This window comes from Lycium barbarum, chromosome 1, assembly GCF_019175385.1.
Source record: "Lycium barbarum isolate Lr01 chromosome 1, ASM1917538v2, whole genome shotgun sequence".
NCBI classification, from domain to species: Eukaryota; Viridiplantae; Streptophyta; class Magnoliopsida; order Solanales; family Solanaceae; genus Lycium; species Lycium barbarum.
Genome location: NC_083337.1, coordinates 127376883 through 127402706, shown reverse-complemented (window position 1 = coordinate 127402706; position 25824 = coordinate 127376883). Strand labels below are relative to the sequence as shown.

General features: G+C 35.3%; 3 protein-coding genes across 3 annotated transcripts; 1 reads left to right on the top strand and 2 right to left on the bottom strand.

The window, feature by feature from the left end:
• Positions 1–866: 866 nt before the first annotated feature.
• On the bottom strand, positions 867–1181 carry LOC132613925 (uncharacterized). Its single transcript, XM_060328223.1, has one exon. The coding sequence runs from the start codon at positions 1179–1181 to the stop codon at positions 867–869; it is 315 nt and encodes a 104-aa protein (XP_060184206.1).
• Positions 1182–10150: 8969 nt separating this feature from the next.
• On the top strand, positions 10151–12144 carry LOC132637690 (uncharacterized). The gene has a single exon (XM_060354745.1). The coding sequence runs from the start codon at positions 10432–10434 to the stop codon at positions 11944–11946; it is 1515 nt and encodes a 504-aa protein (XP_060210728.1). The 5' UTR covers positions 10151–10431; the 3' UTR covers positions 11947–12144.
• Positions 12145–24596: 12452 nt separating this feature from the next.
• On the bottom strand, positions 24597–25145 carry LOC132613913 (uncharacterized). The gene has a single exon (XM_060328213.1). The coding sequence runs from the start codon at positions 25143–25145 to the stop codon at positions 24597–24599; it is 549 nt and encodes a 182-aa protein (XP_060184196.1).
• Positions 25146–25824: the final 679 nt, after the last annotated feature.

Sequence of the window (25824 nt, the reverse complement as noted above, 5' to 3'; positions counted from 1 at the left end):
TTCAAGAGCTTATGGAAATACCCTTGCCATCTCCGTCTAATATGTGCCTCTTCTACCAACACTTCGCCATTCTCATCTTTGATGTACTTCACTTGGTCCATATCACGGGCCCTCCTCTCTCTTGCCTTAGCAAGCCTATACAACTTTCTATCCCCGCCTTGACATTCGAGCTCTTCTTATAAGCGCTCAAAAGCTGATATTCTAGCCATCGTGACTGCTAGCTTCGCCTCCTTCTTCGCCGTCTTATACCTCTCTCTATTCCTCCTTATCTACGTTTTCCACTAAAGTCGTATAAGCAATCTTCTTGGCTTCGACTTTTCCTTGAACCTCATCATTCCACCACCAATCTTTTTTATGCCTACTAGTGCAACCCCTCGAGACCCCTAACACCTCTCTAGCTGCTTCTCTGATACAGCCAGCTGTTCTAACCCACATACTATCTGCATCTCCACTACTCCCCCAAGCCCCCATACCCACTAACTTCATCCCAATCTCCTGGGCTTTGCCCCCAGTCATGCTTCCCCATCTAATCCTAGGTTGGGCATACTGAACCTTTTACTTCTTCTTCCTCCTGACCTCCAAATCCATAACCACAAGCTTATGTTGGGTTGAAATATTCTCACTCGGGATAACCTTGCAGTCCTTACACAAACCTCTATCACCCTTCCTAAGAAGCAAGTAATCTATCTGAGTCTTAGCCATCGCACTACGAAAAGTCACCAAGTGCTACTCCCTCTTCTAAAAGCTTGTGTTAGCAATGACCAACTCAAAAGCATTCACAAAATCTAAAAGCGAGACTCCTCCTTCATTCCTATCCCCAAAACCGAAACCGCCATGTACATCATCATACTCGTTTGAGGAGGACCCTATGTGACTTTAAAATCTCCTCCAATAAAGAGTTTCTCGGTCTGCGAGATACCTCTTACAACCTCGTCCAAGTCCTCCCAAAAACGCCTCTTGCCCTCCTCATCCAAACGCACCTGCAGCGCATAGGCACTAATTACGTTAAGAGTTATCCCTCCCAAAACTAGCTTAATGGTCATCACCTTGTCTACTAAAATGCCTACGCCATTTCTACTCCTCGATTTTCCTGAGAACCACAACTTAAACCCGTCTACATCCTTAGTGTTGGTTCCTACCCATTTAGTCTCCTGGACACGAGCTATATTAATCTTCCGCATCTTAAGAATCTTCCTAACTCTATCGACTTTCCTGTCAAAGTCCCTATGTTCCACGACCCAACTCTCAACCTAGAAGTACCATTGTTACCCTTAGAACACCTACGTCTCACCCCCAACCCCAACCCCAACCGAAGACATGACCTTAAACTATCATCATTCCTCGAAGCCACTAACGCACGTTATGAAAATTTTCAACTGCAAATAAAGTAAACAAGAAAGCAACTAATAGACAAAAACAAGATTAAAATACTCCAAAAAAAAACAGGCCAGCAACAAAATGTGCAAAAGGTCTACAGCAAGGATGTAACAATCAATTCCAACAATATAATATACCTAATTGAGAGAAGCAAGAAAGTGTATGAATCTATAGGCAAGAAAGCAAGCAGAGAGGCAGGAACCTCACGGACAAATTGTAAAGATAACGTACTACTTGAGACTACACAATAGCCAAATTAATTTCAAAACAACCGCAAGAATAGCAATTAACTACGGAAAAGTAACGGGCTTGAAAGATAGAACCTGGAGACTGCCGGAGGGCAAATTGAAGAAGACCCACTTAGGAAAATGAAGCAAAAACACAAATTCACAAATAAATCTATAAATTGATGTAGAATGTATTGGTTAAAGTACTAGATTCCACTGGAAATGAACCCAGATTGGTGATTTTGCAGGTAAGAAATTGGAGAAGACCCACTTGAAGAAATGAAGGAAAAATTCAATTTCACTAATAAATTTATAAATTGATGTAGAATGTAAGGTTAAAGTAGTATACTTCACCACTGAAAGTGACCCAAATTGGTTTAAAATTAAAGACCCACTTGGTGAAATTAGGGATGGCAGTGGTGCGGTGCGGTTTCTATCTAAACCCGTAAAATTGTAACACGCCCCGCCCCACCCCGTACAGCCTCTAAACCCACTGAAACCCGCCCCGCGCCAAACCCACTTAAACCCGCCCCGCCCCACACCGGCAAAATACTCTTTCTTAGTCTCTTCTTTTTATTTACTGTGTTCCTTTTGACCTTTTCTCAGAATTGGATTTTTGAAAAGAACCATACAAACAACCAATTGGATGTTTCAACAAAGGAAAAGGTTTTACAAGAATTATTTCTTGTGTTACTAAAATACATGACATGGTCACTTATTTAGACATATAACAAGCTAAAACGTTAGGACATCTTGATATGATCAGATTTATGCCATATAACAAGCTAAGAGCCCGTTTAGATTGGCTTATAAGTTGCTTATAAGCTGTTTTCAGTTTTTTTTTAGTGTTTGGCTGGCCAGCTTAAAGTCATTTTGTGCTTAAAATAAGCTCAAAAAAATAATTGAGCCCATTTGACTTAGCTTATCTAAAGCAGCTTATAAGTTGAAAACAACTTATAAGCCAAAAAAAATAAGTTAGACTACCCCAACTTATTTTTTTTAGCTTATAAATTGTTTGCAGTATAGGCATAAGCCCATCCAAACAAGCTCTAAAACGTTAGGACATATTGAAGGAATATTAACTGAGCACTTATACTTCAAATCATATACTGAACAAATCATAGTCCATAGAAGCCTAAAAATGGGCTCAGAATACATTTCCTTTTTTAAGTTTACCAGAACACACTTTTCTAAGATACGAAGGAAGATAATTCAAGCTATATATGCAGGTTTAATGGGCTCAGAATACATTCCCTAGATCACATGAAGGTTTAATGTGTATGTTTTCCTTTTTCTTTATAAGGTAAAGTTTATTGAAAGGGTACCAAAGACAGTACAGAAGGATATAAAGAGACCAACCAGACCAACTGCTACTCCTTACCTAACAACTCCAGAAAAATCCATGTACTGATCTAGGCTAACTAACATACCGTTATTACACCAGACATACAGATCGTGCATGCCCTTGTTCTGGAATCTAGATATGTGATTTTTATGCCATAAGGTCCAGAAGATGCAAAGTGGAGTAGTCTTCCATATCTCTATTACACCAGACATACAGACCCCCCTTTCATGTTTATGCAACACCCATGCAAAGCTTCTAAAAGAGGGAGTAAAGAGAGAACCATATGGACAGAGAATTAGAAGTTGTATCTAGGGAAATGAATCAAGAGCCTCAAGTAGCGAGAACCATACACAAATACACATTACTAGGAACACCATATTATATAGATGATTACAACAATATCAATGACATTGACAGATCCAAATTTACATCTATGTCAAACTACAGCCTGCATCATGAAATATGTTCCTATCCTATTGAGGATCACAGTTTGGCAGTTACAACTTCAATTACAATCGTTGTTTCACGCATTGACCGTGGACATCACCACCATCAAGGACAACCTCATTCCCTAGCTTGCTCGCAATGCCAGAATGTTCATTTACCATAGCAACATACTCCAACAGCTACCATAGCAACATACTCCAAATTTTGGCAAAGATCTAAATAGCCAAAGTATCCAATTTTTTCGCATTCTTCTAAGCTTCAACTCCAATATTGAAAACACTGTAAATGTCGCTGCAGAGTGCCACAGTACTTGAAGAAATGGCTAATAGTATCAGGACCCATGACACCAACCTGTCTCTCTTGGTTGCGATCCCATGTGTATCCCTGATCAATCGCAAAGGTGGAAAATTAACTTTGAATATGAAACCATGATTACGGGCAATGGTTAAACACTTTTCAAGAATTTTCATCAAAGAAATGATTGGACAATTAATAAGCGTTAAGATTCAATGTTAAACCAGCCTGGAAAAGGAAGATGGTAGACATGGGTGCTCACCTAAAGACAATAGCAGCAGGGAAAATGAAACCAACAGAGACAGAAGTTGTGGCACCAGTAAACTGGAAGGCATCCCAGATGCTAGGTACACAATTTGCTTCCAAAAATATGAAACAGATAAGAGCTGCTGTTACTGAAAAGAATCTGCGATTATGATATACAATAGGAATTCCATATGGGAAAAAGAGGCCATCCATATTGAGGCAATGCCAGAATGTTCATTTACCATTGCAACATAAAAACACAGTTAGAGCCACAAAGAACGAATATAGTGGCTGGACAATCTTAGCTATGGACCGGTAAGTCCACTTGAATCCGGCTCTTCCTCTTCGTCAAGTAATGTTGGACATGAAACTTTGTCGACTGTTGAAGTCAAACCTGAAAAGAAAAGTATGTGATTTAATTAATCAATATAATATTAAAAATTGAAAACTTTATTATCATAACAAGTCATTGAGAGAATTACATACCATTTATTTCGATCCATAACCAAGTGCGAGCACACATCAAAGCCTCCAAAGTAGTAGGATGAAGTCTACTACGATGTGGACTAATCAACCTCCAACTAGTGCTAAATGCTGATTCTGAAGCAACGGTAAAGATAGGAATGGCTAAGAGGTCACGAGCCATCTTCTGCAAAGTAGGAAATTTTAATCCGTTTGTCTTCCACCAACTTAAATTGTCGAACGATGGAGTTCGAGGTAGCAAACTTTCTTCTAAATACAAATCTAGCTCCAATCTTGTGTCCACAATAGCCCTCCTCGAAGCGACAAATCTATCAAAGCTAGACAGACGACTAACCTCAACAAGACCAACAACTTCATTAGAACTAGATGCTCCATGTGTAGCAGGTACTCTACTCTTATACTCTTGAAAGAGATCGAAACAGTGGGTTCAAACTTCTTGAATCTTATCTAAAGCAATTATTTCACCATAAATATGTGGAAGATAAAACTCCACCAACTTCATCTTATACCTCGGATCAAAGATAGCAGCCACACCCATAAAATTATGCACGTCATCCCAATATTTCTTAAATTTCAACAACATTGCCGATGCCATAGAGCTAATTAAAAGATTAGAACTTTTAACCCAAACTTCCAATTCTAGCTTAATTTCACAAACTTTTGAAAAGTACTGACTTGAAGTTGGATATTGACTTCCAGAGAATTGTTCAGTAATATGATAAAAAAGCTTCATCTTACAACAAACTTCTTCTGCTGCACTCCATTGCCCTTCAGTTGGATAACAAGGATAACTAGTGTCGGTTAGACTCAACTTCATAAACACATATTTATAGTCTAGGGCCGTTTTCAACATTAGATATGTCGAGTTCCAACGTGTTGGACAATCATACTCCAACTTTTTGTTACAAGAAATATGTAGCAATCAAATTCAAGATGTGTGCGGCACAACGCACATGAAACAATCGACCCATCAACAATAAATCCCTTTTACAAAGTTTTTCATCTAACAAAGTCTTCATCATAGCATTGTTTGTGCTACAATTATCAACTGTAATGGTTGATATTCTTCTTTCAAGATTCCACTCTAACAAACAATTAATCAACGCACTACACAAAGTATCCTTATCATGTGGGGCAGGTACATAAACAAATCTAAGAATATGGCTTTGAAGCCTCCATGAATCATCAATAAAATGTGTTGTAATAGCCATGAATCCTTTTTTGTTATTGTCCGAAGTCCACATATCAGTAGTAATTGCAATTCTACTTGTGAGTTTTTCCAATAAGTTAGAAGTTTTTGATTTCAAATTGTCAAAAATCTTCAAAATATCATTCTTGATTGTGTTCCTTGACACCATTTTGAACAATGACTGAAGACTAGCAACAAACTTTCTAAATCCTACATGATCAACAATAGACAGGGGATATTCATGCAAAATAATGGCGTGAGCAAGTTCTCTACGTGAAACATCTTGATCGAAATAATGTTGGCTACTATTATCACCCCCTGAACCACTATCGTTTTCCAAATTTCTTGGCTTATTAGGACATCTACGAAAATGTTCTGACATAGACGATGTCCCGCATTTTCTATTTGCTTTGATACGAGCATTACAGTAATTACAAATACCATAGCGAACACCATTAACGCTTACCGGTTTAAAATGTCCCCATGATTTAGACTTCAATTTCCTTTTTTCAGATTCAGTAAATTCAATAATTTGAGAAGACCTTTGGCTCTCACCCTCAATAGGCACAGGAAGAGTACTAGAAGATGAACCATCCGGATTTTCGTCATTCTGAGATTCCATGCTTATCTATAAGTACAAATACAGAAACAAAATTTATCAAGAAAAATAAAATTGGGTTCAGACAATGATAGATCCAAATCAAATAAAGAGAACAAAAACAAAAAATCAATGGTAAAAGAGCCGAGAGAGGAAGGGAGGTTTATACTTACCTTTAGAGAGAGAAACGAGGTAGGGTTTTAGCAATTAGCAAGACCTTCAGTCTTCAGAGAGAGTCAGCAGAGAGAGAGAGAGAGAGACAGAGCCGTTGTACTCTGTTAAAGAGGAAGAAAATAAGCCTAAGTTATGATTTTGTAAATATTATAAGCCCTAACCCGCACCCACACCCGCCCCGCACAAAATTATTTTTTAAAAATTTAGACCCGCCCCGCACCCGCGCATACCCGCACATGTCTAAACCCGCCCCGCCCCTCACCCGCGCATACCCGCACATGTCTAAACCCGCCCCGCCCCGCACCGCCCCATTGTCATCCCTAGGTGAAATGAAGTAAAAACTCAATTAAACTAACAAATCTATAGATTACTATAAAATATATGGTTAAAGTAGTATACTACACCGCTATAAGTGAACCTAAATTGGTGATTTTGAAGTTAAAATTGAAGACTCACTTGAAGAAATGAAGGAAAAACTCAAATTAACGAATAAATCTGTAAATTGCTTTACAATGTATTGGTTAAAGTAGTGTATTACACCACTAGAACCAAATTGGTGATTTCTTCTTCCGAGAAATTGAAGAAGACCCACTTGAAGAACCGTTTATAATGCAGATCAATTTTTAAAAAAAAAAAAAAGTATGAAAGAGTGATTTGAAAGAAATGCGTTGAGAAAAACACATAATCAAAGGATTATTATGAATTTTTTAATGATCTTTTGGAGAGATTGTGTTGAAAGATGAATTGAGACATACAGAGAATTTTTTCTAACATATTTTCAATTGTAATCACAATAAGTCAATGAAATCATTACCACTTCTGGGGGTCATAGGCGTAACTTTAAGTCTTAAGCGGACTATGACTATATCACCACTTCGGGTGGTTGTAAACGTAAATCTTAGTCATAATGAGCCTCCAAAATAAATTGAAGACAAAAGATAGACAGTAATTTAATAAATTGCTAAAAGGATAAATCAAATGAGAATAATGTGACAATAATCGTTTGCCACATCAATACTTGATCATAGCGTTGGCAATAGAATTGTAGCTATATCACTCGATAATCATATAATAATTACTACCATAACTATGCTCGTAGTGATTTAATAGCCTTACATGTATAATAGTCCACATATCCATGTTCTGGAAAAACATGTATTTAAACATAAATTTTCCAGTATTTTAATATTAATATGTATTCAAAAAGATATCAAAGTAGTGCAACACACAACTTAATCGGGAAGATCACTTGCCTTAGTATCATATTTAGATTTGAAATATATCAGTAAACACGCTACTTTGATAACCAAACCTGAAAAACTTAAGTAACAGAGAAGTTCTGCACCCGATGCGAAGCTCCATATTTGGAGGGTATTAGTTCTTTTGGCTAGAGGCTCGTGCTGATTACGTGTTATGAAATTATATATAATTGGAAATAAATAAGAGAAGCAAACCAATAACTTTGTAGAGAAGAGAGAGATTACATTATCATATTTTCTTGATGTTACAAATGAGAAAGCAAAGCTCTTTATTCATAGAAGAATTTTGCCTCTCAACCTACTATATACAACTTGTGCAAGTTGATAGATACAATTTGGTACAACTAAGATACAACTTTCAAGTTGTATTTATCACTTTAAGTTAAGTGATACAATTTACACTTCTAATTGTATAATCATTAATAATACATCCAAAATACAACTTCACAAATAGTATATAGCAATTGGCAAATTAAGATTATTAGGGGAATTCTAATTCCATCTTGCAACTTCCTTCTCGCACCAACGAAAAGAAGAAAAGTTTCTTTTTCCTTCTCCCTTTCTTTTATATTCTCTTTGATTTACTTTCTTTAAATTCCTCTACTTCTTTGACAAACTGTGAAGCCACCTTCCTTGTCGGTGAAATGTTTGATTTCTTGACTTGTGCATTCTTTAAATTTGACTAAAGATTGTAACTAAATGAACAAACATTTAACCTTAGCTTAAGCTCAACCCCAGTCTGTAATACTGGAGTATTTGATATAAGGCCACTCAACTTGTAGTATAATTGTGACAAAATTATCAACTTGTAGTATAATTGTGACAAGATTATAAAAAAAAATAAAAAATCATAAAATTATCTCATTTTTTATTTTGTTTCAAACAATATCATTTTTGTTGTTTTCAGCCAATCTCACAGAAAATCACTATTATTTCATTTTAAAAGTATTATTTAAAATTAAAAGAGCTTCATGACTTCAAATTAATTACGAATACCCAAAACCCCATCCATGATATTAAAAGGACCAACCCATATTTCCAACCTGTCGTAAAAAATTATATAGAAAGTGTTTTAGAAAAAAAATTATTAAGCTTTATTTTGTTGTTGATAACGAAATAGCAAGTACAGTCGATCTCTTGAGTTATTTCACATGATAATGTCAATTCAAAAGAGCATAAAGGAAGTGTATTATATATCCCTGGCAGAGCCTCAATGCCTACAGTTCTATGTTAAATTTCAAAAACTTCGCTTCCAAAATATTGAGTAACATAACATTTTAAAGCAATTTTTAAACAATTAATAGCCAATTTGTGATCACTACTTTAACATGGTAGAAAAAAATGATTCAATGTTCTGATTCTACAAACTTTTTACAGAAATTTGTAGCTTGCTACGGTGGGTTTAGAATTTTGAGTTAGTGTTTTTTTTTTTTTTTTAATCGGATGGGTTGGGTTTTTTGTAGCTCTTTTGGGAGAGTTTTATGACCCTTTTACAAGAGAAAGTCATTTTTTACACATAAGAAATTTGAAAAAGTCATTTTCTTCTGTTTAAATTGTAAGAGGCCAGGAGATCTTGTTTCCTCTTTTTTGTATGGATAATCTACTTGAGCTATAAAATTCTTTTACTTTAAAATAATATTCTTTTTAATGAAATAGTTGTGATTTCCGGTGGTCTGCCGCAAACCGGTAAAAATGATACTGCATGAAATAAACTGAACATTTAAAATATTTGTAGTTAGAAAAATAAGTCAAATAATGTTACTATATTTATACTATAAATTAAATGACTTTGTGTATCTAACCTTCAACTAATACCATTTTCACCAAAGATCCTTGAAGGAACAAACATTTGAGGTTAGCTCTAGTCTAGTCAAGCATCTCAGGTTAATAATAAGGAGCAGTTTGGACACTGTTTCAAATCATGATTTGAAATCGTGTTTGAACGTGCAATTTAGATATTTTAAGTTGTATTTTCTCTTATAGAAATAAAAAAATTCCAAGTTGTGAAAACTATCAAAACATTTTCAATTCTTATACAATTTTACCAAATAAGCAAGTCATAGTTCATAACAAAATTAATACGCTACTAGAAGACCTTTCTAAAAAAATACAATATCAATTGATCAAACTTTAGCTCAATAAAAATGAAAATTTAACATGAATAGTACTGTAACTATTCTTTAATATAATTCTCTCACATGATACGAACAATCTCTTCACGCCGAGCGTGCATATTTAAATAATTATTAAAAATATTTATCAACTTATGGGTCAAGTTTTATATTTAAAATTTTTGAAACCATAATTTGAATCTCAAATCATGCCCTTTTGGATGATTTTGGGTTTGAAACCATGAGAAGAAATGCATGTTCAACGCTGATTTCATCTCATAATTTCAAACCACATGTCCAAACGCCTACTAAGAAGAGTTTCATTGCACTTGCTGCCTATATTTGGGAACCAGTATTTTAGAGTGAAAAGAAAAACAAAATAATACACTAGTTACCAGAATTACAGAAGCAAAGCGCATAGTATAAGGAATACTGTGCTTGTCTGGTTGCTCCATGTGACATATTTCATTGCCTCCACTTTGGCATTAAAGTCTCCTACTTTGCTTCCTTTCCTCTTTTCACACACACTAAAAGTTTTAATGCTACCATTCTCCCCTCCCCCAATGCCCACACAACTTTTTATCATCTTGTCTAAAATTCAGATCCAATTGAGGCTTTAAATCTTGGAAAGAAGCCTCATTAGATCTTCAGATCAAAAGAGAGTCATAGATTTCAGTACATATGGCTCCACTTCCACACTCTTGCAGCTTTACTAAGGTACTTTTAGTACTTTGTCTTGTTTTTGTATCACTCACTCTTTCATTCATTCCTGCACATAGTAGTGAGAATAATGTTAGAAGCAGAAGAATGTTGGAGCTAGAAAATGAGTCAAAGCCAATTAAGAAGAAAATCAGTACAACTTCACCTTCCAAGAACCAAACCAAACTCATCAAATCAACCACTAACTCTTCCAAGAATCAAACCAAGCAAATCAAGACTTCTTCTTCTTCTTCTTCTTCTTCTTCTTCTTCTAGCTTTGGTTCTACCAAGAACCAAACCAAGCTTTCAAAATCAAAACTTTCCATTTCTGATTCACCAACCAAGAATAAAACCAAGCTTGTCAAGCCAAGTTCCAATCCTAGTACTACCATTACTAAATCAGATAAACCTACCTTCAAATCCCAGCTCCAAAAGAAGCTCAATCCCACTCCATCCAAGTCCTCAAATTCAACCAAAATCACTCCTTCCACCACCAAGAAATCCTCAGATCTGACCAAAAATATCTCAACCTCATCTCCCAAGAACAAAACAACCAAAGCCACTAAACCCCAAGTAGAAAAAGGCCTCAGTAGTGAGTCCAAATCCATAACCCCAAATAAAAACCAGCCCACTACCAAAACAGCCAAATCCACTAAACCCCAACTGGAAAAAAAAGACACCAATGAGTCCAAATCCAAAACACCAACCAATAAAAACCAGCCCATAGACAAGAAAGCAAAGACACAACAAGCAACACCAAAAAAATCACAATACAGCTGGCTTGAAGATGATGAAGATGACTTTATTTCTGGATTTACAGATTTACCCTCAAAATTTCACGAAACACTTCTGCCAGATTTGGAAAAAATTTCCAAAACCTCACAGGTTTACCTCAACAAAGCAAACAAAGAAATCACCAAGAACTTCAAACCTTATGTAGGTAACAAATATGCACCAACAATAGCCTCTATAATCTCATTTGCATTCATTTTAATCCCTCTCATCCTTGTTTCACTCATTTTCAATAAAATTAAAGCCTATTTTTCTCTCCAAAAGCTCTTAATTTTCATCCAAGTATACCTTTCCATTTACTTCTCAATCCTTTGCCTTTCCTCTTTAATCACTGGCTTGGAACCACTAAAGTTTTTCTATGCAACTGCACAATCCACTTACATATGCTTACAAGTGTTGCAAACTCTAGCATATGTGTTGTACCTTTTGATGTTACTAATGTATTTGATCTTAGTGTTTTCCACTGAGACTGGGCCTACAACAAAAATCATTGGGCTGGCCCAAACAATTGTGGGCTTTGCTGTTGGGCTTCATTATTACATGACAGTGTTTCATAGAGCTGTGTTACATCAACCACCTAAGACAAATTGGAAGGTTCATGCTATTTATGCAACATTTTTTCTTGTGATTTGCTTGTCAAATAGTGCAGATAGAAGAAAGAAAGCTTATTTAGTAGAAGGTGGTGAAGTGGAGAAAAAGAGCTAAACTTTTTTTTTTTTTGGTTTACCTTTTTGTTTTTTTACTTAATGGTCTATAGTTTTTCTAACCATATGGCAAAAAAAGGGGAGGAAAAAAAGATTTTCGTTGTCCAACATTTAATATTTTCTTTTTTATATATATGTTGCAATTTGTAATTTATTAGTAAGATGTTACTACTATTAATAAATTATGGAATTCATTTTATGTTTTTCTTTTAGATAAAAGCACTTCCTTTATTTAGACCGTGTATTTTCTTATAATTCTCCTTTCTTTTGTTTCATGTGAGTGCATTAATAATGATTAAGACAAGATTGAAAGAGAACTCTGAAAAAGAGAGTAGCTTAGAACGAGAAAATGCATTATTGCTATACGTTACAAAGTAATACTATAGGATGAAAGAAAATTGTACTATGTAATAGAAATCAAGTTCAATAATTGTGATTGAACGTAGCAAATTTTCTATATTGTACTTCCTCCGTCTTAAATTCTCTGTCGTGATCATTAAAAATGGTTATCTCATCATTTGTCGTTTTAGAAGTTCAAAGCACAATTAATTATTTCTTTCTACAATTATTAAAATTTTATCATTAATGGAGATGACCAAGAGCGGATTTATGTAGTGGCGTGGGAGTGCCACGCCACCCCAACACCTCGGTTGAAACTATGCATATGTATGTATATACGTGTAAGAAATATATCATCGTGCCACCCGGAATAACATTGGAGGCCGTGGTGCCTAGTTAGGCGCCAAGTTTTTCTCCCTAGGGGCGCTAGTTCGAGCCCTGTTGCTTACACTTCTTAAAATATTTTTAGTATAGGCAGATTTTGTACCTGCGTATGGTGGGTGACCGGGTGTATTGTGCCAAAGTTATAGCTAATTTTCACTAGCTTTCTTTTTTTCCTTTTTTTTTTTTCCTCACAGTCACAGGCAAGACGGTAAATAGTTTTCTTCTTCAAATTTTTTTTTTCTCTTCTCCCGAATCTTCTCCTCTCTCTTCGTCAAAATTTTAATAATTTTTTCCCTGTTGCTCTTCCGTCATTGTTTCTTATCTTTAATTTAACATATTATTTTATTTTATTTAAATGGTTTAACAAAAGACAAAAGAAAAGGGTATGTTGAGTTTTGGTTCACGCTGATTTTAAAAAGATTTTTTTTCTATATAATATTTGGAATAATATTTGTCTACGTAAACCAAAAAGACAAATAACCCGAACCATAATCCAAAGTTGATAAAACCGATCAAACGTTTAATTACTCTATTAATTGGACCTTGTGAATTGTTATACTTCTACATTTACAGTACAGTGGCACCGGAACCTCCACATTCTTGATCCGTCTCTGGAGATGACACATAAATAGAGTTAACATTCAGAGAGAGATTTTGTTGTTGTTGTTGTATTCAGAGAGAGATTATAACTTAGACAATAAATAAGTGTAAAAGTATCAAATACCCGTTCCAATCAATCTCAAATTATCGATCGGGGTTACTAAATATAATTGACTCAAATTAGTTTGTCGTTTTAGAAGTTCACAACACAATTAATTATTTTTTCTCTATTTTACCCTTAATAAAATTTTGTCATTAATGAAAATGACACATAAATAGAGTTCTCCACGAAGTCGAATAGTACATAGTAATTTTGCATTATAATTACGTACCAAGTGGTCTTAGTCCATACTGTAACAACCACATGCCATGAGACTGATTCATAAAAGTTTGATCAAAGGTTGAGACTTGAGAGACAGAGGTTCCAAATGCGTAGGGGAATATTTTAGGAAATAAGGTTGTTAATGAGGATTGAGGAGTTAAATAAGTAGAATATTGGGTAATGACTAATAATTCTCAATTTTTCGAGGGCTGTAAGACATTAAGGCAACCGACAGTACGAACGCATGGTGTCGGTGGCTATATTTAGAAACTGGTAAGCAGGAAATGGGAGACACGTAAACATAACTCACATCTATCGTTAGCTTATTGAGCAGGCGTTTGAACTGAACTTGAATCGTGTGATCTGGAATTATTGATTTAGTCAGAGATTGATTTGTAATTGAAATTGTCTTCAGATATGTAATTTGAATTTTAACTGTAATATTTTTTCTTATAAACATAAAATCACACATTTTATGAAAAATATCAAAATTTTCCTATCTCTTAACAATCTTACCAAATAAATGAATCATAGTTATAAGGTATTAAAATATCCTACGACGCCTCATTAATAAATAAGCATATCTTCATATTCCTTCTATGAAAAAATACTTGTGATTATATGCTATTACAAATTTTTCAATACACATAATTTTCAACAATTCACTGATCCAATAAACTAACAATATTAGTAACTAGTTATCCTTTAATATAATTTTCCCAAATGGTACAGACAATCTTTTCAAGTCAAGCATTAATCTTTCTTTACAAAATTTAAAATTATGAATTTTTTTACAAAATATAAACTTACGGATCAAGTTTTAAAAAGTTGATATTACAAACTTGGAGTTGAAAGTCTACCTTTCAGGTGAATTTGAAATTAATCAAAATTTCATAGTGAAGTTGACATTTTGTTCAACCATTAGAAACACAACACAAATTTCAACTCAAAACTTAAAATTTAAAATTCAAAGTTACATGACCAACCGGCTCCTAGGACTATCAGCATCTTTTTGGTCAGGTATCAGTAGGGGTGGACATAGTTTGAGGCAATCTGAAATTCGAACTTTTTGAATTTTTTATTTGGATTTTTGAATTATTGATTGGATTGCGGATTTTCTTTTTAAAATTTATGAATTTCGGATTGGATATTGGATTTAGTACTACGGATATTTGGATATCCGAAAATTCAAAATATTTATACCTTATATTCAACCCTACTCATATCATATGTGTCCAATAGGCTAATAATACTAAAAAAAATCCAATTTCAAAAGGTCTAATAGATTAATACCCTACAGGCTATGACCCTACCCATTATAGTAATTAATAAGTCCAAACACATAATTTTCTACTAAATCAAATATAATATAGCGTTTTTCTTACATTCGGATACAATCTTATAATTCTCTTATCTTGCATTGCCCAGAATGCTTTGCTTTTTGCAGAAAGTGTCATTGTGCCAGGTGATCGAACTAGCTCAAGCTATCCAATAAATTCTTTTATTTTCATTGTTCTTACTATAACAGAGTAATTAAGATCTGGATTTTCCTCTGTGGAACTCAAACTTGAAAAATATTCTTGTTTTGAAGTAGAGGAAGATGCACTTTTAACTTTATGCAGAAAGTATATTAACTTCTTTGGTTTCACGTTATGCTAAGACGTGTAACTTGATAACTGGGACACATGAACTTAGTTATCAATAAGCTTGTCTTAAAGACTCAAAAGTCAAATCTGAAAATCTAAAATATCCAAACCGATTAATCCGAAGTCGAACTTAAAAAATCCAATCCGAGCTTATTTGGATTGAATTTAGATTGTAATTTCTTCAAACCGAACTTTTCATATCTAATCCTGAACGCCCACCCCTAGGTACTAGTTAGGTAGAAATTATAATATAGCAAAAATTATTTATGCAGTATTTAATAATTTAAGTATTGATATGTAATGAATATAAATGTAACAATTGATATATATTTTTTTTGAGATTAATAGACCATTTTATTAATAAAAAAAGTGAGCATTACAAAACCAAGTCAGAGCAGACCCTCGGGTTCCAAATTTCAATAACATAGGCTACAAGTAGAAGCTATCAAACTAAAACAAATAAACTAGTACTTCTAGCTAATAGCAAAACAATAACTAGTACTAGACAGCAGAAATAGCAACTCCAATGGAAAACAGTTCAGGGTGCTCAAGGATGGTTGCCATTGAGCTATCTTTCCTTCCTCTGATGTGCACATGTAAAACAATCTTTGTACGGACCCTTGTGGCATTAAATTGACTCCTCTGATATTCCATGGAGTTCCTCTCATGCCAAATGCAGTACACCATCATCACAAGACACAACAAGTAATAGATACAGCACCAGCTCCTCTTTGTCATCTTGCATATCCACTGTAAATCTTCATGCCATGTTCCCACCCTTCTATAATGACCTAACGAATGTAGTAGTCTGGTCCAAAGATCTCTAGTAAGTGGACACTCAAATAATAAATGGTTAAAGGTTTTCACATATCAGTCACAGAAAAACACTCCATAGGCACTGGACACCAAGTTTTAGTGACATATCAACAGTGGAGACTATCTGTTGTGTAACACCTCGGTCCTCAGACTAAGGTACGACTCGTATTAAGAAAGTAAAACGAAATTTAGAAGGTTTCACGTTTTTGTGAAAGTGGCCGAGGGGCCTATTTCGGGCAACCGTAACCCTTTGATTACTTGGGAATTTGGAAAACGTCCCTTAATAAAAGTTATAGCCCTTTGAAATACCTTTCCAACAATATATTATGGAGCCCGAACGGAACTTTTTACAAAGTGTTATGCTCATTTTACTAAAGGAAGTGCTGCAGTACCCTCGTGTCGCCAGGGTGGCACGAGTGTCGTATTTTTCTAGGTTACATATTTTACTATATATTTAAGGTCAGGGAATATTTCCCCAACTTCCTCAAACATGTAAAACGACATAGAAGGAGATAGAACTCATCCTAAGCCTCAACAACCCTTCAAGGTAAGTTTGAATGATGATTCTAAGTTGATTTCAATTCCCCAATACTCTATTAACATGATTAAACCCTTCAAATCCATAGATAATCTATTGAGACTTGGTTTTGGATAAAAGAACCCTAGAATCTGAATTCAAGGAAATCGAACATCAAAAAGGTAATACCTTCATCCTTTAATCGATGATAGTTTTGTATTGATGATTATAAACTCTAAGTTCATGAGATATGAGTTGATGGGTTTGATAGAAAAGCATGAACGGTTATAGGTTTGGGTTGTTGTTTGATGATTATTGATTAATGGGTGTTGTTTATCTTATGGATGATGAAGAGTGCTAAGAAATGATATGTTTTGATGACATGACAAACCCTAAGGAACCAGATACAATTAGGTTCACATGTCTGAACTCGGTTAACCTTATAATATCTCATATGCTGCTATCCTAACATGCTCCTTGAAGGATCAGATGCCTGCAGGATTTGCTCATATATAAAATACCAAATATGTTGATTCAGAAGGACCAGATGGGATCAGGTCTCCAGCCTGCTCAGCCAACGGTGCAGATGTAGAGCTACTGACAGTATAGCCAGTACTCACAACTTGTTCGAAGAACAGATGAGGCACCAGGTTCCTCCAGATAAAGTTCCTGCTCACTGAAGTGTTGAAAGTCCAAATCCACAACTGTAAAGCGTGCTGCTGAAAAGAACAATGCAGCTATACAGCAGCACCTCAGCAAGGTTGATTGATTAACGGTCTAGATTTCATGAGTGGTCACCTCTACTCTCTCTCTCTCTCTCTCTCTCTCTCTCTCCCCATCTCTCTCTCCCTCTCTCCTTGCATATAAAGACATCATCTTCTAAGAGAAGACTCATTCTTGCACAATCTTAAAATTGCTCCATCCAAAGTGCAAGTCTCCACCTTTCAAGGTGTTCCTCAAGAACAGAGCCTCAACAACCCAAAGGACCAGATCCAGAACTAAAGATACTTTAGGTCCTTAGATTGTTGAGTCTTTGTTCTTTTGTGCTTAAACTGTAAACCTACTCTTCCATAAAAAGAAGGTGATTGTAGGTGTTTTGAAGTCTCAAAGGTTGTTTGTTGGAGTGTGTTTCATCGAACCTTTGAGTGGTATACTAGGCTAGAGTTATCTTAGTTGTATTAGTGTATGGGTGGCTGGTGTTAGTCACTATGGTGAAGTCTCAAAGGGTGCCTTTGAGTGGTACGCTAGGCTAGAGTTAGTCTAGGCGTATTAGTGTGCTTGGCTAGGGGTAGTTAAGTGTGAGGGTTGCATAATCATTATTATAAGGGTGAGGGGTTGGGAGTTAACTTCTAGCTTGCAATAGAGTTGTAACCTGAGTTTGCTCGGTTAGTGGATTTGAAATCCTACTGGGGTAGGTGGTTTTTAATTCCTTGAGCAAGAATTTTTCCACGTAAAAAAATCTTATGTTGATTCTCGTACTACACTGCATAAGAGAACTGGTACACAACCAGATCCATCCATCCATTGTTTGCTGGACGTATAGCCTACATCAAAGAGTGATATTGATTATAGCAATATGAGATTGTAGAATCATCTAAGAGTAAGAGAATGGGTTGTTGGGTGTAGAAACACCATTAATGAAGGTTGTGGAGCTTTCTGCCCACCAAGTGTTTGATAAAATTCCTAAATGGTCAAAGCATGGATATTATTGCTAATATGGAATCCCTTTGACTAGTATTGTTGACACCCAATTTTGTCTCGCCTCTCCTCCAAATTACCTATTTACGCTTCTAATATTTTTTTTGGCAAATTAAGAAATATATTTATATTTTTCTATAATTATTAGCCTCTTATCAATATCGTCGTTTCATTATTCTATTACAGTTACTAGCTATTATTATTATTATTATTATTATTATTATTATTATTATTATTAGTTCAAATACGAGATCAATTTACTCCAATATTTTTGGATTAACCCAAAACAATTTTCATAGGCCACTACCCATTTTAATTCATCCCAACCCAATTCATAAAATTAGCCAACGTTTCGGACCAGCCCATTTTTTAATTTGCCCAGCCCAATACCTTATCCTATTCGGCCAGCCCAACTAAAATACCCAATAAACCAGCCCAATCCCCATTATCCGTGACCCGATCCAGCCCACTTATTTTTTTTTCTAAACCTAATGAATCAGCCGCCTCCCTCATTTCCCTTCTTCTTTCTCTTTCCCTACTCTCTCTCTCTACCCTCTCCTCTCCGCCATCTCATCTCCACGTTCCCCGCTCCTCTGTTGTCCCCCACGCCCATGTTGCCTCTGCCATTTCCACCTTCCCCTGTTCCCCACGCTCACTGCCACCCACTTCACCTGGTCCCCCCACGCCACTCTCTCCTCCACCTCCGTCTCCCCCCCCCCCCCCCCCCCCCCCGGCTCCTCTCTCTCTTCTTGTCAAACGAAAAGCCCTAAAATTTCCCTATAAGTACTCACTTTTTGATCTAGTTAAAGGATCTGGGTTTTGGATTCAAAAACAATTCCCCAAGAAACTGAGATTTTTCGAGTCGCAAGAAATTCCCCATAGACGACATTAATTCTTTTAGCCGTATTGTTCGATATCAAGTCAAAATCCACACTATTTTGCTCTATTTTTCCCTTGGCATCTGTTTGGATTCGAAGGGTATACAAATTCGGGTTTTTAGTGTTTCGAAGTATATTTGAAGTGTTCGAGGTTAGATCGAAACCTTCGCCCCACTTCGCTGCACCCGAAGAAGGTAATTTTCCATTCCTTCTTTTTATTCTTTCTTTTTTGCATTCGTTGGTTGCCTTGTGTTATTTTGGTTTATTATTCCGTGATTCAAGCATGTTAGTTTAGTTAAGTTGATTTAGTTTGATAGATAGCCTGTTTCTGTGTTGGTTTGTTTGTGTGGTTAAGCCTGTTTTCCATGATAATTTAGTTTAGCTGGTTAAGCATGTGAACAACTCTTCCTTATTTAGTTGATTTCAGTTTCAGTAGTTTAAGACGTGTTTATACGCTAAGTTCGATATATTCCTGTGTTAGTTGATTCAGTCTGTACAGTTAAGCCATGTTTCTGGAATGACGCTTTTAGATAGTTGGTTTGGTCTTATATAGTGTCATTTAAATGCTTATGTGTTGGCTAATGATTGTGCTGTATAATTAGATTGATTCAGTTTGATTAGTGTTAAGGTTAAGTTTAAGGATGTACTGATTAATTAGTCTTTGTGTGTGTCGAATCTAAATTCACATATGTTTGAATGCTAGTCAACGTTAGTCCAGTTCCTTTGATGTATAAACATGTCATTTCCTCACTGTGGAGTAATATGGTGTTAAAGTAATTAATATTTTTAGATTGATTTATAGGCTACACAATTATTTAACTCGTTTAGCATGATCCTTTGGTGATTGGTAGCAGTCCAATATGGTTATCCACTCAGATTCAGTTGGGGTTTAGATCTAGCAAAAGGGATGAAAAGAGTTTCAAATTAGTTGTATGAAATCCTTACATGTAAAATAAACCTGAAGTATTATTTAAAGATTCTAATATGATTATTCAAGCTTATGTTCCCTCAACTTGATACGGAAATACCTTGAATTGCTTTACATCGAGATAATATGCCTTAGTCCCTTAACGAAGCATTCTTTATCTATTCTGTCAATCTGAAGTTAAGCGTACAAAATGCCTCAAACCCAAATGATCCACAATGTCTGTGCACTTTATCTGATTTCTTTTGTGGTATATGGTGCATCAATGATAGTCTAAGATATTGATTTGTTCCTATGTGTTGTTTGAACTGCCTTATGTTTGCTTTGATTCTTCAGTAATCTATTTGAGAATAAAGCATGCCTTACATATGGTATTGATTAGTGATGCGCTTTTTATGCTTTCCTCATGTTAGTCTGTTAATCTAAGTATGCTAATTCACTTGAATAATCATGTCTTATATGCTATTTATAGCCTAAACAATCTTAAATGAACATGACTGCTAAAAGAAGTGGCACACAAAAATGATCTTTTAGGGGCTTATTATATGATTTTTTTTCAGTGTTAATTTACATCTTCAAGGGTGCTTGAACCTGTTCGACTTTCCAAAATGGAAGTGTAGCAAAATAATGACTCAATGTTGAATAAGAATATATCGTGTGCTCCCCTGTTCTCTCAAAATAAGTTGTGGCTGGATTTTGTGTTAACTTAATTTCTTGAAAAGAATGTAATGAAGTCATCAAATCCATATTTTCTATAGTATTTAAGCTGGTGCACTTGGGTTTCTTTTTATAACACTTTTTCACAAGTTGAGTAACGAGAGAACTATTTTCAAATTTTCACTTTCAGATTTTGATTCTGTGGGTCAGATTAATACTAAGGATGTGTGTTCTAATACTTGGTATCACTGGGTTAAAATCTGTTTTTCTTGAAAGAAAGGGACAGTCAGTTAGCTTCATTTTAGTCTTGTCCTATGTGTGAAAGTTTGTTATTTGACAACTGTTCTGGATATAAAAATTAATCAAAGACTGTTGCACCCGTTGAATTCTTTTGTTGTTTGTTTAGGAGCTGTTGAACACGCTAATTGTGAGCAGCCCCCTGTTTTAATAAAAATCGTTCAGTTGTTAACGCATGAACCAGTTACGAAATAATGGCATTTTAGCCATTTTCTGCTTTACTTACAGTCCTGAACTGTTGTGATTTTAGCCCCTTCTGTTTTATATTATTGGGTCGTAAGCTACTGCCCTTTGAAACTGAGTTTCCGCTACGATTTGAGTTAAATTTCAGTTTCATTCTAGGCTGCCACTATTCACATGATGTTTTCCTTTTTCTTTCTTTTCATCTAAGTTTGGATTGCTGCTTTTTCTTATGTTTGAAGTATAGGTCTCATGAATCGCTAATCCTTTTCTTTTCATTTTTTTTGTGCATGACCATCTCTCATACGAGTCCTAGAGACTCGTCCTTCCCCGCATTCGGTGTTGGGCTAAAAGCCCAACGAGATATTCTTCTCGAGTCCAGTCTATTCGAAGCAGCACCTAAAAGGAAAAGGGATTGTTGGGCCGAAGCCCAGTAGCAGCAGCAGATCACAACAGCCCAGGAATGGGCCAAACCCGTTTAAACTTATTATTTTCGTAGCTCGATTTGTTTGCGCATTGGTTGTTTTGACTAACACTTTATTTCATTTTTTTTCGGCTTAGATAAATCTAATGAATTAGTAGGTTTAGTTTTAGTAATGGGTAGTTTAGTTTAAGGAAGACTAACCATTAATTCCATAAGTTATTCTCTTCTTTTCATGTTTATTTTATTTGGAATAACTGATTTGCAAATGACATGACTATATATTTTAAGTAAAGGGAATCATATTTTTATCCTAAACGTTTCAAAACGTCACTAATACACAAGTATAAACTCAAGTATATTTTATAGTTAACTCTTCAAGTTCGAATCAATTATGCATATTTTTTAACTAAGCATAATTAATAAGATAATAAAAGGAGAAAGAAAACTCACTTCCTTTTGAATCCTATTTATAAGCCTAGATTTTTTCGACATTGCTACATTCATATAACATAATTTATCTAAAGTTCAAAATTGCTAAATCTTTCTCAAAAGCTATTATTTAGGGGCAAATTATCATATTTCCTACAAGTCTCATCTTTGAATAGCATTTATTATATTTAAAGTCTAAGCGACATTTATAGGTCTTATTTTAAAGTAGTGTTTAAAGTCCTCTTTGTACAAGTTATTACATTTTCTGTAAATCTTTAACTAATGTTATTTTCCTTCAAAAACCTTAATAACATTTACAGCCTATTTTCTTAAGATTTAAGCATTATATTTTATCTAAATTAATTAACCTAAGTTTTGTCGGATAACCGTAGTTAGCGGATTCTAAAGGATGCCTAACCCCTTCCCTTTAGGATAATATAGAGCTCTTACCTAGAATCACGTCGGTTAAGCAGACTATTAATAGATGTTTAGTTTTAACTTTACCTTAGTTAACATATCTAGGTGTCCTAATTCACCGTTAAATTAATTAGGTGGCGACTCCTTAAATAAAATAAATAGGAATCACCAATATGTTGTACTCTACTTTAACCCGGTTAAAATGGGGTGTATCAAGTATTGCTATGGATTAAAGTTGAAAGGGTTGACGTACGTTGTACTACGCTCAAAAGCAGGAAGTTCAGGTATGTGAGGCTAACTCTTTACTTTTGGGAATGTTTATGATTCTCCCTACGTCTCATTCTTTATGACTATTACGAATTTGCCTCAGAAAGTAGTTATGCCTTAGTTCCATGAATAGTTGCAGAACTTCTATTCTCTAGATGACATAGTTTCATAATTTGTTCATGATTATCATTCCGAACACCGTAAACTCAATACGTAATCAGTATAGACTCGTATTTAATATCCCATGAGCCTCAATTATGACAAATCAATTTATTATGAATATATGTCTCAGTCTAGTTCTATTCAGTATCTAGTATCATGTAACTCAGTATGATTCAATATTTCAGCATCATGTATTACAGCATGTTTCTCAGTTCCTAATTTTAATCCCTTAATGTTGAACACCTGTACTTAGGCCTGAGGCTGTAGTTTATGCTTTATGTATCTTGGGCCTGGGCTGTAGTTATGTATACGTATACTTGAGCTCGAGGCCATAGCTTGTGCACTTATATATTGGGCCTGAGGCCGTAGCTTATTTACTCAGATAAACAGGTGGTTTCTCATTCAGAACAGGGAGTACTTATGTTCAGTTTCAGTTTACAGTTTCCAGTTTCAGTTTTAGTATTTATTACCCATTTGTTCTTTCAGTTGTTTTACATACCAGTGCAATTCAAATGTACTGACATCCCCTTTTATTGCCTGGGGGCCTGCATTTCACGATGCATGTACAGATTTACAGGATGATGGATCTGCTCGCTAGGATTTTCAATTTCAGCTGATTGGTGAGCCCCAGTCTTTCGGGGCATTATCATTACTTTACAGTCTTTCGGTATTTACAGACAATCAAGTATGCCGGGGGCATATCTTGGCAACAATCAGTGTTTTCAGTACTTTATTAGAGGCTTCATAGACTTGAGTGACAGTTAAATAGAGTCGCAGGCTTTTCATGTTAAGCCATGTTGACTACAGTTTGTGCTTCAGACTTATTTTAGCATTTCCACATTTTAATTTATGTCATTCAGACTTTTCAGTATATTAGCATATGTTAGTTCATTTTCACATTCAGTATGTTGTCATACCACATGTTGATTCAGTCAGCCAGTTGGTTTGTTTGGTCACATGTAGTCAAGCACCGGTGTCGTGTTACGTTCAGGCCCAAATTCAAGGCGTGATATGTTGGACAACCATCCATAAGTTAAATATAAACCTGGGATGGATGTGCTTTTGTAATACTATACTCTTCCAGGGAACTCTAGGTAGTTGAGGGAGTAGCAGGCAGTAAGCACTTTTTATCTGGAACTTGTCATTTCTCTGCATTTGCTCCAAAATCTGTTTAAGATTCCCCTGTAAGGTTTACATTAGTAGAATAGCCTTTCTACTATTAATTATCTTTCTTACTACCCAAGCCCCAGTCTTGGGTGTTTCCAGGTCACTATTTTTTTATGTAATAGTAGTGTACCCATTTGATCCAAAGAGAGTCTTTCTTCTGAGAGATTGCCCATAGTTGTTTCATCACAACAGTTTTATTCCACCATTCCAAATTTATAACATTAAGGCTACCTGGATCATTTCGTTGGAAAATCTTCTCCCATGAGACCAGTGGCTTCTTTGATATTTGTTCCACTCCTGTCCATAAAAATGATCTACACACAATATTAATAAGCTTCATGGTCTTCTTAGGAAGTAAAAAATCTGTGTCAAGTAAGTCTGTATGCCAAACAAGACAGCTTCAATGAGTTTTAGCCTCCCAGCACAGGAAAGATCCTGGATGACCAATAATTGATTCTAGAATTAATTTTCTCCACCAATGATAAGCATTCACTAACAAACAACTTCTTAGTGGACAATGGCACCCCTATGTATCTGAATGGAAGTGAACCTCAACATATCCAAGTGCTTGTAATATATCTGCTTTAATTAGAGAAGAAACACCAGTCACATATAATGAACTTTCGTCCACATTTTCTTGGAATCCAAAAGCATTAGAGCACAACTGAAAAGTTTTCTGTAATAGTTTGACAGATTTTAAATCAACCATGCAAAATATAAGGAAATCGTGAGCAAAACATATATGTATCACACCCAGCCTCTTACATCTTGATTGGAAGTTGAACTCTGGATTTCTTGCCAATTGATTCATTTCCCTCTGGAGGTACTCCATATCAAGAACAAACAGGTAATAGGACATTAGGTCACCTTGCCTAGTACCTATTTTTCCTCTGAAGGGAGCTGCTAAGCCACCATTGATGACTAGGGAGTATGACACTGTATTAACACATTCCATTACCCAATGTACGATTTTCTGTGGAAATCCCAGATCAATCAGCATATTCTTGAAGAAATACCAGTCAAATTTAGCATATGCCTTTCTCAATTCCACCTTTAGGACACATCTAGCTGACATGTTCTTTCTAGTGTACCCCTTGAATAACTCATGGCTAAACAAAATATTGTCAATAATGCTTCGACCTTCAACAAATGTTGATTGTCAGTAGCCTACAATTCCTTGGATCACCCCTTTGATTCTTGCAGTCAAGACCTTGGCCACAATTTTATATAAGGTAGAGCGACAAGAAATTGGTCTCAAGTCCTTCATCTGAATAGGAGATGGAACCTCAGGCACTAATGTAATTGCAATTGCATTCCAGGATGGGTTCATTTTCCGGTAGTGAAAAATTGTAATACAGCTTGATACACATCCTTTCCTACTAATGGACATTGTTGACACCTAATTTTCACCGCGTAAGACGCGTATTTTAATTCTCAAAATTTCCGACTCAAAGACGGAGCAAGGATGCACCTTAAAAATTGACATTTAATTATTATTTTCATAAAAATTAACAATTTCAAGAAATTACGAGTTATTTACTGTCATAAACGTGATTTGAAAAGAAGATACATATCCCGCTCCGCCCAACTCGGGAAAATTGTTAATTAAAGACGATGTATGAATTACCACTCATTTTTACCGCATTTGTTTCCATTTTTAAATATTGCTCAAAAGTATATCAATATTGGGTTCGTTTCGGGGCTCGTATTTTAAAACGATGTATTATGATTTTTATCTTGTCGAAATATTATTT